Here is a 17,463-nt window from a genome sequence, read left to right as displayed (position 1 = left end):
GTCTTCATGTCTGTTACGACCCAAGAGCCATTTTACGCGGCCTACTCCTAAAAAACGAGAGTACCTATCAAGTTCCAAATCATTTTAATGTATTCACTGGATTGGTGAAATTGTCTTTAGCCATTAAAATATGGCGTCACCACTTTGTAAATAAAATAACGGATGTTTAAAAACCCAATTTTGTGCGATTTTTTGTAAAGTTTTCTCCCAATGTTTAGCACATATTCTTCTATGAAATAACGAACAGCTGTTCAAATCAAGATTATTTCTTCTAGCTGTCACTGATATGTTTACATTGAATGTTGTTTACAAATACCGCAACCATTTCCGATCACGTTTTGAAAGCAAATCCAAACCAATTAAGATAAAAAAACGTTTTTCCTTACATAACGGATTTAATTAATCGCAAGTGCAATAATATGTAGGGTAACAGTAAATGAAAATAGAGATTCTTTGTGTATAAAATTGTTCTTGAGTTTTGATAACCGGGAAATAGACCTTGAATCAGTGTTGTATATTGCTGGGAAACTTACATTTTTTAAATGAGCGTTTTCAGTCGAGACTCGGCACACGACCGACGCGCGTCTACTTGTCTATAGTAAAAATTAAAGTAGGCCTACTGTGTATTTATGTTTTATTCGTCATGTGTATAAGTGTACAGTTCGTGTATGTGTTTCAAAAACTCCAAGACGCACCTAATGGGGAAGCTCAAGACCTTTAGGACTGATGATGGCGATTTAATTTCGCCGAAATGCATCTCCTGTAATAGGATACATTAGGATCGACCAGCGGACACAGGTAATTTAGCCTTTTATTGATTGTCATACCGATCCGGAACAACAACAAACGACATAAAATGAAGTTATGTACCTATAATAAATAGTTTGGCCAGCATATCTGAAAATATGCAAACCAACTGCTGTTCTTTATATAAGAAGGTTTCAACTGATTACTATAAGATCCCCGTGCGTAGAACGGGTACACAGCTAGTATATATATATATATATATATATTATATATTTAAGTAAATAAGTACAACTATATATATATGTGTCCATCCACACGATAACTTGAGTAATTTTTGTCCGATTTTGATAACATTTGGTTTGAAGGTGTAAGGCGGGATAAACTTGACTGAGTTCGCGAACCAGCATGATCGGACTATGGGAACGGGGGTTTATGGGGGGTTTTATGGGGTAAAAATAGGTTTTTCCCATTTTTGACCCTTAAAACACAAAATTTCACAATTACTTTTTAAACCATTTTGTAGAGCTTAAAAAAACAAATAATTTAGTATATTGAAGCGTTATTATGCGGCTAATTGTTACGGAGAAAATTCAAAAAAATTGTAATTTTAAAATTCCCATGTTATTCTTATGGAGAATAAGTCAACTGTTGTAGTTTGCTTGTTTATGAACATATTTTGATCGATTTTGGAAAATACTTTTATTTCTTACTAAACTATTATCATTTTATAAAAAAAATCTTTTTCACCCTCCCTGTTGAAGCAAACCTAAGTACTCGTTAAACTAATTCTATTTAAACAGGAAATAAATGTGCTATTTTTATGGAGGCATTTTAGTGTAAATCTAATCAGGTTAATGGAAATTCGCTTAGTCTGCAGGTTTGCTGCGGCGGGGGTATTTTAAGTGATAGGGCCTACAGTACAAGCCTCCAGGTAAAAAATAAACCCCAGGGTTTTCTATCATTCATCCGATATCACCTCATTCATTCCAGGTGGCTTTCCCCTAGCATACAATGTTTTGCCCCAACCCAAATTCTGTTATTCTTCTTTCAGACCTTGAATTGCATACCTTGGTGAAATAGTGGATATCTTGGTAACTTAATTGTTTATTGTCAGCTACTATTTTCAACCGTGAAAGGTTATTTCCATGAAATTTGTTATTGTTCAAAAATGCAGTATTCTGTAAGTTCTTAAGTTTTTGCTTATGGATATTAGACACATTTTGACTTTCTCACCCTATACCATAGTATATAGAGAAAGTAGTCTATTGGTTTTGTCAAAATTTTTGATTTTGAGTTTTGCTTGGAAATAACTATATGTTTTGGGCCTTCCTGGACACAAAAAGTGGATTTCGAATTGATGTCTGTGTGTGTGTGTGTGTTCTAATCTACAGACTACAACTGTGGTCCAAATTTATAGAATCTCGTATGTGGGTACTTATGGAATCTCCAGACAAATTTTCGAATTGGTTTTTTGATTGGCATTTTCCGAAAAAGAAAATTCTTACAAAAACTGCTCTAACGATTTTGATTAAAATTTAGTATGTTACATATGGTAATTGAATTAATTAATTTTAACTTTATCTTTGAGGCTTGTCAGTGCAAAGCTTACAAAAAAATCTGTTTGGTAACTCTCTAGCCACACCTTAACAATATAAGACTACAAGAATCAATATAACAATGGGATAATCATGAATCAATTTCTAAAATAAATTCTTTTTATTAAATTATATATTGGTAAACAAGAACTTTGGTATGATTACTACAGATCTATTGGGAGAAAAATACAAATCACAGCATTGGCTTTCTTAGTAAACAACTTGCAAAATATCACAGTTACATATCGCGTATACAATGTAATTAAAGTCTCCAAAAATGTTGGGCAATAATCAATTATTATAAAGAAAAAGAAATCAAGACACATTATGTGTGTTTTTTTTTACAACAGTTCTGTTTAAAATATTTAAAAAGTGTACAAGGCACAAATTTCTTGTCATGGTAATAATCGCTGATAAACTTTATAAAAATGATATGTAGCCTTTTTTGATTTTAGCTATGGTAAAAAAATAAAGCTTGAAAACACTAACTGGAAAATATTGGCTGTTATATTGGAAAATTTAATCACATCTCAACCTTGAGATTCTGCTTGCTCGAGATGCAACTCTTTTGCATTCTCTTCAGAATATTTACACTTATTTTGAAAAGTCATTTCTCTCACAGCATTATTATACTCTTCAATTGTATAATTAGCGACTCCCAAATCAATAAACTTACGGACAGTTTTAGCCTCACACCTGCCTAGAAACCACCAATCCAGCCAATAATTGGTAACGTTTGGTTGTCGAGTTACGATCGACTTTGGCATTTCACAAGAGTAATGTTTATTAGACGCAATTGATATTTCTGGATTCTTCTCGTGGGCTTTTTTGCAGATGAAACATTCAAACTTGTTCAAAAAATTATCCTCGTAAGAATCGTCTTGGCGCTGGTTTAGATCCTGGATCAGTCGAGAGTTAGTCAACGAGGCCTGGAGTTTGTGACTGAGGTAGCTGTTGTACTCATCATCATGGCTGTTCAGGTAAACCAAGTATTCCGCCAAGTGTTTTGGAGATTCAAAGTCCAGAGCTAAGATCGCTGAACGGTTGTTTGGCAGCCAATCCTACAAAAAATGAAAATAGGCATACCTCGTTCACAAAATTTAGGCAGATCTAGGGTAAGCAATCCCATCCCATCCCTCCACCTTACCCTACATTTAAACAACAGCTGGAGACCGTAAAACAGCTGTAAACATACATTAAGGAAAATGTGGTGGGGAAACCCAGAAATACTTCCCCTCAAACCCCAAAAATGTTGTGAAAGGACTATAATGTAAACCAAGTGTTTAAAATTTTTGTTCAAACATTTTACAAATTCAAGAAACCGTACATAGTTTAGATTACCAACATAAATATTTTTTGTAACCTTCCCCCGTTTTGAATATTGATGTAAACGTAAAGTCATTAGTTTGGATTTCAGCATGATAAAGCTTACATAGCAGGCAGAAAGTAAGCTTTAATAAAGTAATGGCAAGTGCTATTAACACTTCAATTTCGTAGCAAATTTTAGGTATTAATGGAAAATGAAAATGCCTTTTTGGACAGACAGTTTACTAAACAATCACCTATATTTTATCTGTTTGCGAGAGTATTAAGAGGGAGAATTGTATGATTTCCTTCTGAGAATCCTGTACATTATGACATCAGAGTACAGCAGGGAGTCGATTATCTGAAACAAAATTGTGCTGTGGGTGTTTGGATAACTGATTTTTTGATTGATCGGGCATTGATAGAAACACGAGATATAATATTTTAACTTAATACAAGGACTATTTAGAAAGTAAGGAATGTTTAATTCTAAAGCCGCTAGGGGCGCACTGATCTCGTAAATTTTAGAGCGTGCACACATGGCAACTCAGTCGGTGTCCAGCCGTGACAACGGGAACATCTTCGCGCTTCCCGTTTTTTCGAATTTTGACTTAAGATGTGCGCTACGTTTGAAAATCCCGCCAGTTGTGGGTGCAGTCAGTGATATGGTTTTTTTTTGGCAAAAAACTTAAAACCGATATAGACCTTTATTGCCAAGTTTGTGAAGTTTACGGAAACAACTTAATGAAGTAAAGTTCTGTGCAAAAATGGTGCATTCAGCTTAAAAATGGCCGAACTGACAACCATGAGTTATGACGAAACAAAGGGCGAACGCCCGAGCATTGTGACTGATTTAAATGGTCGCTTAAGTTGATGAAAAGGTTCGCGAAAACCGCCAATTTTCCAGCCGAAAACGGAGATTTCGCCATGTTTCCCTCAAACGCCGACTGCTGACTGAGTTGCCGAATGTGCACGCACCAAAATGTACGAGATCAGCACGCCCTTAGCGGCGTCAGAATGAAATATTCCTTACTTGCTGAATAGCCCTCGCATTTGATAACATTTAGGGTTGTCTTTCCATGGATTTATACTGGTTTTTATTATTTTCCGCGATTGTAGCAACATTCATAAGTACATTTTGAGGTCCCGGCACAACCGGTGCGTCTTCCACGATCATACCATTATTCGTCAGCATTACTTGAGGTTTTTGGCAATATCGGTCAGTTGTCTCTCGCTATTGAGGAATACCTGTGTCTAGCACTCATAAAACTAGTGAATAGAACACAATTTGGATTTTTTTTCTTTCTATCTTCCTTCAGTAAACCAACTTTGTAATAGACCAATAGACCCCATATTTTTCAACATGGAAGATTGATGATTCTCTACCAAAGAGTAAAATATTAGGTAAATTTTTCCTTGGACATCATTCAAATTCCATTCCCAAAGACCACTAAAGTTGTACTCACTGATACAGTAGGTGAGCCGATGTAGATGGGGACAGCTCCTGATATGAGAGGTCGCCAAAGCTTCTCCGTGATATAGTCATCGCACACTCCGTTCTCAAATGCCACTGCAAACTTGTACTTGCCGACTATATCTAGTAAGTCATCTGACATCATAGTTCTTAGGGTAAACGGGGACTGTAAACTAATAAAAACAATTGTTAACATTAGTTTCGTGAAATTTAATATTTTACATTATAGTTAGGCCTATTAATGATGATGAGAGGATAAAGATACCACTTTTGTTTACACCAGTGTTAAGTGAAATATTTTTTGTATTCTGGGTTTTGAACCAAAAAAGCGTTTGATTTATTTATATTGTTAAGGAGTGGTACAGACCCTCATTTTTACAATCGCTGATTCATAAACCAGTGGATATATTACAAACTATTAGGAGCTAAGAACCCTACTAATAAACGTTCACTTATGATAATTTCAAATTCCATATATGTGTCTTAATACATTTATAATTAATTAAGATAGGCCTAAGTTGTTCAGTAAGTTCATAATAACAGTCCTGATATACCTGATTCATAATAATCAGTCTTAATAACAAGTTCAGTAAACACTCTGCTTATATAAAAAGTGATTAAAAAAACAAAAATTATGGTTGACTCAAATAAATATTTAGATGAAGCTAATAATAAAAGTAATGTAAACTTATGACTAGGGAATTAGAATATGGACAGGGTGTGTAAAAAGTTTAATAACCTCAGCCTACAGACTATCGTTTGTCTCTTTTAAAATGAATGAATTCTATAGAATTATTTTCAACAAACTAATTATGTTATTTATGTTAACAATGTTTAACGATTCTGTTTTGATAAAAAAAAATATTGGCTTCAGCTGTTCCATAAGGATGACAAATCTACTAAGGGAGTATGTTTTATATATGCTAAAACCCATAACAAAGAAAACTAATTTAAAAAAATTTCAGTTCTTTTGAGTTCTCATTTAACAGACAAAAAAAAGATGGCCTATGGACTTTTACATTTTGCAATCGTACTTCCAACTGTAATGTCAACTCACTGCGGAGGAAGGTTCCTATTGTGCAGACATCGGCCGTATGAGTCAACTCGGATGTACTTGGAGAGCTCGGCCACATAAGAATCTCTATCTAGAGGTGTTGAACAGTCCGTCTGTATATACACTACAGGGGCGAGCTGCCACGACTGGTTCTTCTGGTAACCATTCTTGGCTTCCACTGTCTCAAAGTGTTTCATATCTGAAATAAAAATTATGCAAACTATTCAATTGCTGAACTTATTACCTGCAGTCAAACTAATTAAATAGGCTTATTTATTTAACAAATTTACCAGGTAGAATCTCTGACTTTTAGATGTTTGGGTAAACACAGAGAAGTATGGTACAGAGGAAACATTCAATGGTATGGTTAAGTTGTGTCTAGCACTAGTCGCTAGTATCTATAGAAAAGTCCAACACTGTCCCCCTCACCCTTATGTACTACAACACACACGGTGGAGGAAGACTCTGTGCTCGCCACTCGCTCTACCTTGCTCGTCACGAGTATATTTCCGGCAGAACATACTAGAGCTGAAAGCGCAAGGTCGTCCATACGACAGTTTTCTCTGTACCTTACTTCACTGTGGGGTTAATAACACATCAATGTGGAAAGTATGGATGTCAGGCTGGCTCAACGTAGCCAACTAAAACAGTCACCACTGGATTCTCTGCTAAAGAGATTGTCATAGGCAGTGTTTAAAAAATCCGAGTCAACCTTTTGTGCATCAGATGTGAGATACATCCCACACGGTCCATCTTTAGTTTTGTACAATAGTTCTGCAGCGCAGATAGTTCTCAATGGCCACACTAGATAAGCTGGAATGTGGGATATATTCCTTAACCCTCTATCTGGCGCTGGTCGATTTTCGACCACTAAAACGTGAGTTCTCAGTGGCGCTGGTCGATTATAGACCAAGATGTCATGGGTCGGGTTTTTCTATTATTAAAATATGAACACAGTTTTAAAACGCAATAAATCTTATACCATTAGAAAGATGAGATTCTGAGGATTTATTTTCATGCATAAAACATTATTGAGTGAGTATTATGCAGCGAGAAACGGTAGTTTGAAAAACTATAGAGTTCAAAATAGATTTTGGCGGTGGAAAGTTTTGGTCACCTGACTACAAAAACAGCTGTTTTTGGTGATTGTCAATCAAATTGTATACAATATTAGTACATATTCTGAAACTACAATAAATTCCCTACAATTCCCTGTGAATCTATAAGGTTGATTGTAAAAATTTTATTTGTTTTTAAAAATGTCATAAATATTATGTTTTTGTAAAAAAATGTTCAAATTTTTACATTCCGACGTAAATTTCTCCGACATTTTAGAATTCAACTAAATATCTATATATATAATACGTGAAGCCGTTTTTTGTTAACGCAACTCCTCCCTTATTTGTGGACCAATTTCAACGTTTAAGGTGTCAAAAGATTCGTCTCAATATGAAGTTTTGCAATAAGGTTTTAGAATTTTAAAATTCCTACTCTGAAGGGCGTGAGACCCTCTCAAAGGTCGGGTTTTCCCCATAAGAAATACATAGGAGAAATTTAAAAACCAAAAACAGCTGTTTATAAAAAGAAACTCATTAGCTTTTTGGGAGTAAATATTAATGTTCGTAATATTCAGTAGGTTAAGACCAAGTTAAACCGGTAATCAGTTTTGTAGGAAGAACAGAAAATGCCTCAAGTTCAAAGAAGAAATATTGAAAACGTGAGTAGGAGACAATTAATAATAAGATATCTTATGCGTATGAGGAGAGTAGAAATAGAGAGGCCTGGTCTAACAGACACCCATCCAGATACACATTCACTTGGTGATATGTATACCTAATATTTGCCAGTTCTGCTATACATCGATGGTTCTGCTCAGCAACTCACTTTGGAAGTGAAAAAATGTACGAAGCACATAGTGTTGTCACGGTGGTAAAATAAACTTGCCCAATGTCAGATCAAATGAATGCATGCAAGAAATGTTTACTTCTGACAATGACAAAACAAGATATTTCAAAACATTTAGTATAAACTATATTTAATGCCTTGACTATAGTTCAAGTAGTAAGATTATACCAAATCTTGGCGGACCTTATATTTTTATTGTAAACTTTTGTATTACTCGCTCTACTTCAATTGAGAAAAAACACAAATGGGTTGTTTACTTCTAGGTTATGTTTCCAGTTCCTCGGGAAAACTTATACAAGGTCTACTAACTGAATTTACCAACACAATCCAGACATTTCAAGTCAAAAATAAGAAGTTTGCTACAACAACTCATTTGCTATTGAAAGTTTTAGAGGCAATATTAGACCAAACATAAGTGAAGGAATTAGTGTTTATGTATTCAACGATCAAGTTGTTACGGTCAAGTTTATTTTTATGATTTAGGAAAGGCAAATAATATACGCTGTTCAAAAAGAGAATATGAAAATTGCTATCCAAATCATATAGCTACAAGAGTTATCCAACCTATTTCGACAAATGAATCCATACTTTCCAAACGTTTAGGTATTTAGAGAAACTCCACTGAAAAACGTGAGACTGACAGACAACACGTTGAAATATGTTAACCAACTTTCAATGGTGTTGCTGCTTTAGCTAATTCAAAGCAGATTATGACAGTTAAGTTGGCAAAAAATGGACCACATGAAATAGTTGATATCACCTAACTTTTCAGGGTTCTCCACGAAGAAAATTTGTTTGATTAGGGGGATGTCTCAAAAGAAATAAAATGACCCAAATTAAATTACTAAACACTGGTTATCAGTAGGCCTAAGGCAACAGTTTTCTTTAATTCTCAATGCTGGAAAAACTTTGTTGCAACATGTTAACTCGAATTGAAGCAGATTGTTTAGCATTCATTAGAAGTTATCAATTAAAACTGAGAGCAGAAATAATGTAGGTGAACCTTGACGACGCAAACAGAGATATTTAAAATTAGTTTCTAACAAGTGTTTAAACAACTCTAAGTTGTAGCTACAATTACTCGAATTTAAGCATAAAGTTTTCCTCGGCGTTATGTTTCATACTATGCGGCTCATTGAGCCGCACGGGTTCTCTAGTAACTATATATTTTCAGAAAGATCTTTTTATTACCTACTAGCTGTAACCCGCGGGCTTTGCCCCGTTTAACTTCTTAATTTTCAAGATTATCTCGTTCGCATGGCTCAATCACGTCCTGGTTGAAGTTTGTTTGCTACGCTCACTCACCTTTAGGTTGGAGCTCGTTCGCTACGGTCACTCACCTTTAGGTTGGAGCTCGTTCGCTACGCTCACTCACCTTTAGGTTGGAGCTCGTTCGCTGCGCTCACTTGCCTTCAGGTTAGCTCGTTCGCTACGCTAACTCGCCTCCAGGTTGAAGTTCGTTCGCTACGCTCACTCACCTTTTGGTTGCAAATTAGCTGTTGTCATAAATGTAAAAGAAATAATAGTGCTGCACCCTGTTGGTAATCCTTGTAACTTTAATGCTATTGAACATCATAGAACAGAACCAACTTGTTTAATTGAAACAGCTGTTAAGATTCAATAATTCCATTTCTCATAAGGTTAACATGGGAAACTCCAGAGCCACTGGGGCGGAGCCCGAAAGGATTTTTGAAATAAGAATATGCCTATATGTTAATCGGGAATGTGAGCTATCATCATGCCAAATTTCAGCCCAATCCGACCAGTATTTTTCGAGTTTACTTTTCCCATACACACATACACACATACAGCAACCACCTCTTTTTTATAATACTATAGATAGACTAGCTGACCCGGCGAACTTCGTATCGCCTAAGTTATAGGTTTCCCCTAAGACAGACCGATGGAAAGAAAGTACCGTTACGTTTAATTTTCAAGATGATCTCGTTCGCATCGCTCAATCACGTCCTGGTTGAAGTTCGTTCGCTACGCTCACTCACCTTTGGGTTGGAGCTCGTTCGCTGCGCTCACTTGCCTTCAGGTTAGCTCGTTCGCTACGCTAACTCGCCTCCAGGTTGAAGTTCGTTCGCTACGCTCACTCACCTTTGGGTTGGAGCTCGTTCGCTACGCTCACTCACCTTTAGGTTGGAGCTCGTTCGCTGCGCTCACTTGCCTTCAGGTTAGCTCGTTCGCTACGCTAACTCGCCTCCAGGTTGAATCAAGATGATATCGTTCGCATCGCTCAATCACGTCCTGGTTGAAGTTCGTTCGCTACGCTCACTCACCTTTGGGTTGGAGCTCGTTCGCTACGCTCACTCACCTTTAGGTTGGAGCTCGTTCGCTGCGCTCACTTGCCTTCAGGTTAGCTCGTTCGCTACGCTAACTCGCCTCCAGGTTGAAGTTCGTTCGCTACGCTCACTCACCTTTTGGTTGCAAATAAGATGTTGTCATAAATGTAAAAGAAAAAATAGTGCTGCACCCTGTTGGTAATCCTTGTAACTTTAATGCTATTGAACATCATAGAACAGAACCAACTTGTTTAATTGAAACAGCTGTTAAGATTCATTAATTCCATTTCTCATAAGGTTAACATGGGAAACTCCAGAGCCACTGGGGCGGAGCCCTTTTAAGAATTTCGAAACGGGAAATAGTTTACTTTCTATTCGCATACCTACAGAATTTACACACCAAATTTCATAACGATCGGTGAAGTCGTTCCGGAGGAGTTTGCAGACAAACACTGTGACACGAGAATTTTATATATTAGATAGATAGATTGTACAGTATCATTTCATTTTTTGTTGATGCATTCTATTATTTCCTACGTGACAAAAAGAAATTTGGTAGTTTTTCAATAAAGAAAATATGTATGAAGAATTTATTTTTTATAATTTTATTTTTACGAGTATTTAAAAAACATTGATATTTCTACGCAGGGAATCATATGTCACACAAACTTTACATTTAGATAAAATGTGTAAAAAAATTATTTTGTGGTTTTCTTGTGGGTTGCTTTTGAAATTTCTACTTTGCATAATCCAAAAATTTGCAAACCTTTTGCTACTACGCCTAAACGCATTGCTAGGAAAAGAATATTTTTATATTATTATATTCTAAATTCATCACTGAAATAGAAAATATATATATGTGTGTACTTATATTCACAAATAAATGTTCTGTGCCAAAATATATGATACCACTACAAAAGCGCCAAAATATACCCGCCACTGGTGAATAAAATGACCGCCAGATCTAGGGTTAACACATTCAACATATCAGCCCATTTCACTGTTAAAGGGATTCTTGATAACAAGCGCAACCCAGCAAAAGGAATGGTTGTGACTTTTAATACTTTCAAAAAATAGGCCTAGATATAAAAACTGATGATCAAATAAAACAGCAAATTTATGTTTAGGCCTAAAGAAAAAACTAGATAATTAGGACTTGGTTTTGTAGATAATCCCAATAATGTCTAAGAAATTAACCCTACAAAGACAATCTAAGGGAAGGTAAGTGCAGAAAAGTAGTTGTTGATACTGTAGTTTTGTAATAAAACTTTTGTCGATGAAACACTTACATCACTGTTCACAAGGTAAGGAAAGTTTTCTCTTGACAATGTTGAAAAACGTAAAGTCAAAGCAGAATATTTTTTACACCTGACATTTGCTAATCTGTTAATCCCTGATCAAATTAAACGTATGTCTACTCAAGCCTAAGCTGTTTACATAACCTCTTTGAGCTTGGTTCTGATTTTAAATTAATCCTTTACCTGTGAGAGACTTGATGCTACTGAGAAACTGAGTGGTGGTGGGCACGTCACTGTAGCGGCTGAACGTTGACGTGTAGTTGAACAACGATATGACGGAAGCATGACTGAGCGGGATGTTGTTACGAGGAGACTCCTCATGCAGAAGAGCCCAGAACACTGACGGTCCGGCTCTGGGCAGCGGTAGGTCAGTCCAGTTGATACTGGTGCCGTAGAATAAAAATCCCTGGAATAAACGTAGATTTTAAAGGACGTTTATTGTTTGTACAATTACCTACCTAGATATAAAAAGTGTAATACACGAAAAACTCTTGGGTTTTAATAATTTCTATTTGGTTTTCCTTCTAGTATTTTTTTTACCATGATGGTAGTCTGATTGGGACTTGGTAACCATACGTTAATGATAAGCTTTAAAAAACCAACAACTGTGAGATTTTCCTTTTTATCAATTGTGTGGAAAACTAGGACATTGACTTTTTTTTATTAAATAGGCCCTAAAACAGACCTATCAAAGATCATACAGGAATTTCACCACTGTAAGCATTAAAATTTGATTACCAGTATACTCAAACAGTAATTTTAAAATATATTTACTTTAACTTAATTTTTCTCATTGTACAAGTTTTCCCAAGTAGTACATCTTCAGCCAACAACAATGTTTTGATCACTATTGTCACAGAAAACATACTACTATAACCCAGAATGCCAACCGCATGGTAAAAAGCATTAAGTACTCGGAGAGAGCTTAGCCTGTCAATTCCTAGGCAGCGCCACCAGCGTTGCTATGCATTGAATCGACAGGCAAAGCTCTCTCCAAGTACTTAACGCTTTTTACCATGCGGTTGGCATTCTGGGTTATAGTAGTATGTTTTCTGAGCAATTGTATCTAATTACAAAATGTCTAAATATAGGTTTTTCCCTTGCATTTTTTCTCACCTTTAAATTAGGGTGGTTACGAAACCGTGGAACATTGGTGAAGAAGCAGGACAATTGGCCACATTGGCTCCATCTTCCGGAATGTTGTATACCTCCGAGAGGGGCCCACCAAACAACTACTGGAACTGCTACTTCTACACCAACATTAGACTACGAGTGAACAACTGTTTTGACACTACATGACACTACTTTCACCTGAGATTACTACAAGTGTACAGAGAAGCAACAGACATAGGAGACATATTGTGGTTTGGTTACTATTTTGAAACTGTTCTTGTGCTTTACTTGCTAATTACTTTGGATTTATTTAGGGTAGCATGCATACTTGAATGGGAAATAGTCCAAACTGGCACAAGAAGCACAACAACAAAATAAACACAAAACAAAACATTAGAATACTTCACAGGAAAAGGGAGTTTTCAGGTCTCTTTTCCTTGGTTCAAAATGCTGTCAGTAACAGTGAAATATTCTAGTATTTTGTGTATAGGCCTACAGGGTATTCATTCAGGGGCAGATAGAAGGTAATCAATCTATACAAAAAAGTTCATATAAACATAGGTTGAAAAGATTTTGTTCAGCCGCTAGCTGCCATTTTGTTTTTTTACAAAACAATTAATACCGGGTACCTCAAGAATTATCCAAGCTACGGATACCAAACTTGGCACTCTTGAACTTTTTTTTTTAGATTGATAAGTACTATCAGACCCTGAAGTTTGTTATACCCCTTAATGAACACCCTAAGGCTTGTATAGTGTAAACTTTTGTCTTTCTTGTGCCTGTTTGGACTCATTCCCATTCCCATTCAGGTAAGCCTACTACTACAAAACTACTCCTATCAAATACTAATACTAATACTATCAAAAATGCCAAAATCCTAGGCTCTTGTGCTCTATGTTACATCCTTGCTAACTACTTAATTATTTGTCTCTCAGATATCCGTCAATTCTCTGTGGCGGAGAAAATACTAAAGTAGGAAGGACAAGGATACCCGGAAGTTAGGATGGTGTCGGTAGCGTTCCGAGGGACCAACGAAGCAAGTGAGTGAGCCGCAGTTTCTGTACACATCGGTCACCCACGTTTGATGGCACATCTTTGTAGGGTGCCACCAAACCATCACAGGGTAGGGAATATCTGGAGGAAGGAACAAGGGTGAGGATAATTAGGTTGTTGTTTTTGTTACAAGATTACTGCAGAGTCTTTGAATTGCTAAAACCAATTAGTTAAGTCCCAGGGATTATTCATTGATAAATCATGCACTCTGGATTCAAACAATGTGTCAAGCTGTGAAGACTTCTCCTTCGCATTAGGCCCTATCAGAAAAGTTTTTTGATGTAATTTATCTGTAAGTGTCAACTATTTCTACTAGGATCTTTATCCTGTTCTTGAGAAACTAGTTTGAAGATATGATGAAGTTTGATTAGGTTTAAAATGCTTATGAATTCACTTATATATAAAATGTCAATTAAAATGTCGTTACCTTCATACAACTGTATAATATCTTCGGATGTGTTTAACTCCAATGATGGGAACAGCCAGGATTCTTCATCGTTCAAGAAAACCTACAAATTGAGAACTACGGTCAATGATTTATGCTTTGGGAAGATTGTCCCAAAGCATGTTCATATTTCCAAATTTGTCTTAGAGTCTACAGGGGATATGCCTAGTAACATTTAGGTTAAACAGGACAGTTGAATATAGATTATGCAGGGTAAGAATAATAGTTAATATAAATTATAATAAACCTAGGATATGTACTGCTTTTAATTTTTACTTTTAGTGCCAAACAAAGCAAATCTTTGGATTGTAGTAAACTTTTGTTTAAGAAACAAGTGTTACACTTTTGTGTAAACAAATATTGTGTATTCTCATACCTCGAGAGCAATCTGCGAGATGACCAGTACAACAGTTGCGGCAGCAACCAACTTACACAACAGAGACACACGCATCAGGCTGATACAACAGAACTGTGTAGTCTATCATCTGGTGCAGAGATAAACAGATAAATACATCCTGCTGACTCATCTGCAACTAAACATGTGGCTGTTAAGTTACTTAATTCAAAACATAGAATGTAGGCCTAAATAAGGAAAACACTATCACTATCAGTAAAATCATTATGAGATGGGGAACAATTTTACTTACTCTCACAGGTGATCGGTAGCTATTGTACAAATTTTAACATGGTAAATGGTTGATTTGGGGATAAAATAAAGTTGGGTGGTTTTTATATTCATTAATGGGGGAATGGGGAGATGGGGACGCCACCTAGATGTGCATTTCAACCCAAATATGAGTGAAGGAGTGGGATAATATTTATAGCTTTGTTACTGACTAAGATTATCTGTTTCGTTATCCAGGATACTATAAAGCCCAATGATCAGGGACAGCTGGGTCCAATTTCTAACCATCAAAAAGCTACTGACTTTTCTCAGGATTGAACTGGCGACCTTTTGATTACTAGGTGAGCACTACATCCACTCAGCTATCCAGCTATCACTAACTTGTAACGGTAAATTGACGAGGGGTGGTATTAGCAAGATACAGATCAATTAGCATTAAAAGGTTTAAACACAAAAATTAATGCATGTTGGACAAAAAAATACCTTGCTATTGCCCGGTAAAATGTGTCCTCCATGTTGAATTAAATTGGGAAAAATACAACTTGGTATCGTTTGGGAACACAAAATACTACAAAAGTAGAACCTAGGTTAGAGAGCTAAATTAAGTTTTGTAAGTAAAGGATTGTTTTTAGAAATTAATATGGGTTAAAATTTTTAACAAGCAAGAACTTAGCAAATCAGACTTTGTCAACACCGGAGATTTGTTAGCCTACAGTATCCATACGGTACTGAGTTTTGAAGTTTCAAGTCTCGTCCACATCAGCAAAGAGTTTGCAAACTGTGTGCAGATTTGTTTATGATACAAGTTTGTGAACTGTTTTGCGTCCACACCAGAGTTTGACCTTTAGTCTACATACAGTAGACAGTGATTCTAATGACGAGTAGGGCTAAGGAGTCGTAATTCTGGCTTGTGTGTGTTAAATATATTTCCTCATGTATCTACGGTATTCTACAAAGGAAGATGGTGGACTTGACGAGTGAGTCAAGAAGGTCCATACTAAGTTAGGCTACTTCACTCATAAGACCTAAGTTATAGCCTACAGATTTTGAAGTATTGCTTAACAGTGTGGGGAATACGAATTAGGCTAGTAGCTAGATTAGGCCTGATTACAGAGCTTAAATTTTAACTAGACCCAAGTTCTTAGCAATAGACGATTCCTACAGAGATCCAGGCATTTAGGAGATATTATGTCTTTCTGGACAGTGTCCAGCAGACACATTCCTTAAAGCAGTGCCTTAGCGGTACAGTAATCTTATAATTTTTTTGGAGCTCAGCGATTTTCTGAGTATTGCCTTTTGGAGCAGTGCTGCACATAGACTCCTAACAAGTCTTCTGTACACAATAATTAATAAATTCACACAGATCATTTTTGGTTAACGTAGGCCTACGTAAAGTACTAATAAGTTACTATAGTTGTTAACTCATTTTTGTGCGTTTTCAATTTCCGTGGAAAATGGACAACTTGCTTGAAACAGGAGATTCGTTTCAGTTATTTTATGGAATTTGCCTCCAGATTGCTTCAAGCAAGTTTGCAAACAAAATTAATGAGAAACAGCTGGCAAAATTGTTCTGCAAATAAATCTGTTGTGAACAAGGCTTAGCAGACCATTGGGGTGTTTAGGTTATGCCACTAGCCAACGAAGCAACACAGATTAAAGAGTAGACATGTCTACTCTTTAATCTGTAGTAGCATGTATGTTAATGTTGAATAAAAAGTAGGCTTAACCATTCTAACCTAAACTAATAGTATGATTTAAATTTAACATAAGCCTAGGGCCTAGGCCCTAATTGATGACAAAACTTTTGAAACAAGTTAGCCTATCTTGAAGTCAAAATATAAATTGTGCTAATGTGAAACATTGTAACTTTTTAAAAATAAAGTAATACAAACAAAAAATAGGCAAATATTTCGACACTAGCCAGTTTCTAACCTAAAATCCTTATATGAGTACTAAATAATTTCAATACCTTCATTCTTAATCCTAAGCCCAAGCATATTTGTTTGTTAACTTCCTTTAAAACATTATTGAATCTGAAAACAGAGTTGATGTTGATATTTATTTGATAAATCAGATCATTAACTAAAATTAAAATTAACCTTATTACGAATTCAAATTATGTTTGACAGCTCTAACCCTCCAACAAAGCAAAATACTGTTCTTTTACTTTTCTACACACTGAGTATTTTAAGACATAGCCATGTAGCTAAGAAGTATGAGAAATTGGGATCTGAGGGTAGCCTCAATGATTATGAAAGAATTGTTTTTATGACTAGTGACTATCACTTTTGGCTATTTAAAATGGGTTAAGTAAAGGAAAGAGGATTTTATCATAATTTCGCAGACATTACTCTTTACGGTGGATCTAATGATATATAAAAGTCAATTATGTGACTTAGCATGGACAGGGATTGTTAACATGGCATTCGGCCATAATAATATTATGGCCGAAGATGATAGGAAGATCATCTTCCTACTAGACTGTACCCTTGTGGAGAAATCGTGTATTTTGTGGAGTGACTCATCCCTATTCCCCCAAGCCCTGTTGCAATCTAAAAGGA

The 17,463-nt window shown here is 36.0% G+C and overlaps 1 protein-coding gene across 2 annotated transcripts; it reads right to left on the bottom strand.

Annotated features, from left to right (window-relative positions):
- Positions 1-2,485: 2,485 nt before the first annotated feature.
- On the bottom strand, positions 2,486-17,001 carry LOC128983264 (alpha-(1,3)-fucosyltransferase 10). Of its 2 annotated transcripts, none has more exons than XM_054402501.1 (8): positions 16,872-17,001; positions 14,654-14,810; positions 14,260-14,341; positions 12,783-12,916; positions 11,850-12,072; positions 6,179-6,374; positions 5,114-5,294; positions 2,486-3,403 (listed from the first exon to the last, which is right to left on the bottom strand). In XM_054402501.1, the coding sequence occupies exons 2-8, from the start codon at positions 14,726-14,728 to the stop codon at positions 2,873-2,875; spliced, it is 1,422 nt and encodes a 473-aa protein (XP_054258476.1). In that variant the 5' UTR covers positions 14,729-14,810; positions 16,872-17,001; the 3' UTR covers positions 2,486-2,872. The 2 variants fall into 2 exon arrangements, with proteins under 2 accessions (XP_054258476.1, XP_054258477.1); XM_054402502.1 differs by having other exon boundaries at positions 14,654-14,804; positions 16,872-16,947.
- Positions 17,002-17,463: the final 462 nt, after the last annotated feature.

The sequence above is a fragment of the Macrosteles quadrilineatus genome, unplaced genomic scaffold, assembly GCF_028750875.1.
Source record: "Macrosteles quadrilineatus isolate MER2022 unplaced genomic scaffold, UCM_ALF_1.0 Scaffold_1__1_contigs__length_201487025, whole genome shotgun sequence".
NCBI classification, from domain to species: domain Eukaryota; kingdom Metazoa; phylum Arthropoda; class Insecta; order Hemiptera; family Cicadellidae; genus Macrosteles; species Macrosteles quadrilineatus.
The sequence above is the reverse complement of the archived record's forward strand: the minus strand, read 5'-3'. Positions and strand labels throughout refer to the sequence as shown.

What these genes read in the sequence shown, in the direction of transcription:
- LOC128983264 (XM_054402501.1), bottom strand. Translation starts at nt 14,728, where the DNA reads ATGCGTGTGTCTCTGTTGTGTAAGTTGGTTGCTGCCGCAACTGTTGTA. An exon ending in GTAACCACCCTAATTTAAAG is followed by an intron (nt 12,073 to 12,782) that starts GTGAGAAAAAAT and finishes CGTTTATTCCAG; the next exon opens with GGATTTTTATTCTACGGCAC. An exon ending in TAGCATCAAGTCTCTCACAG is followed by an intron (nt 6,375 to 11,849) that starts GTAAAGGATTAA and finishes TTTTTATTTCAG; the next exon opens with ATATGAAACACTTTGAGACA.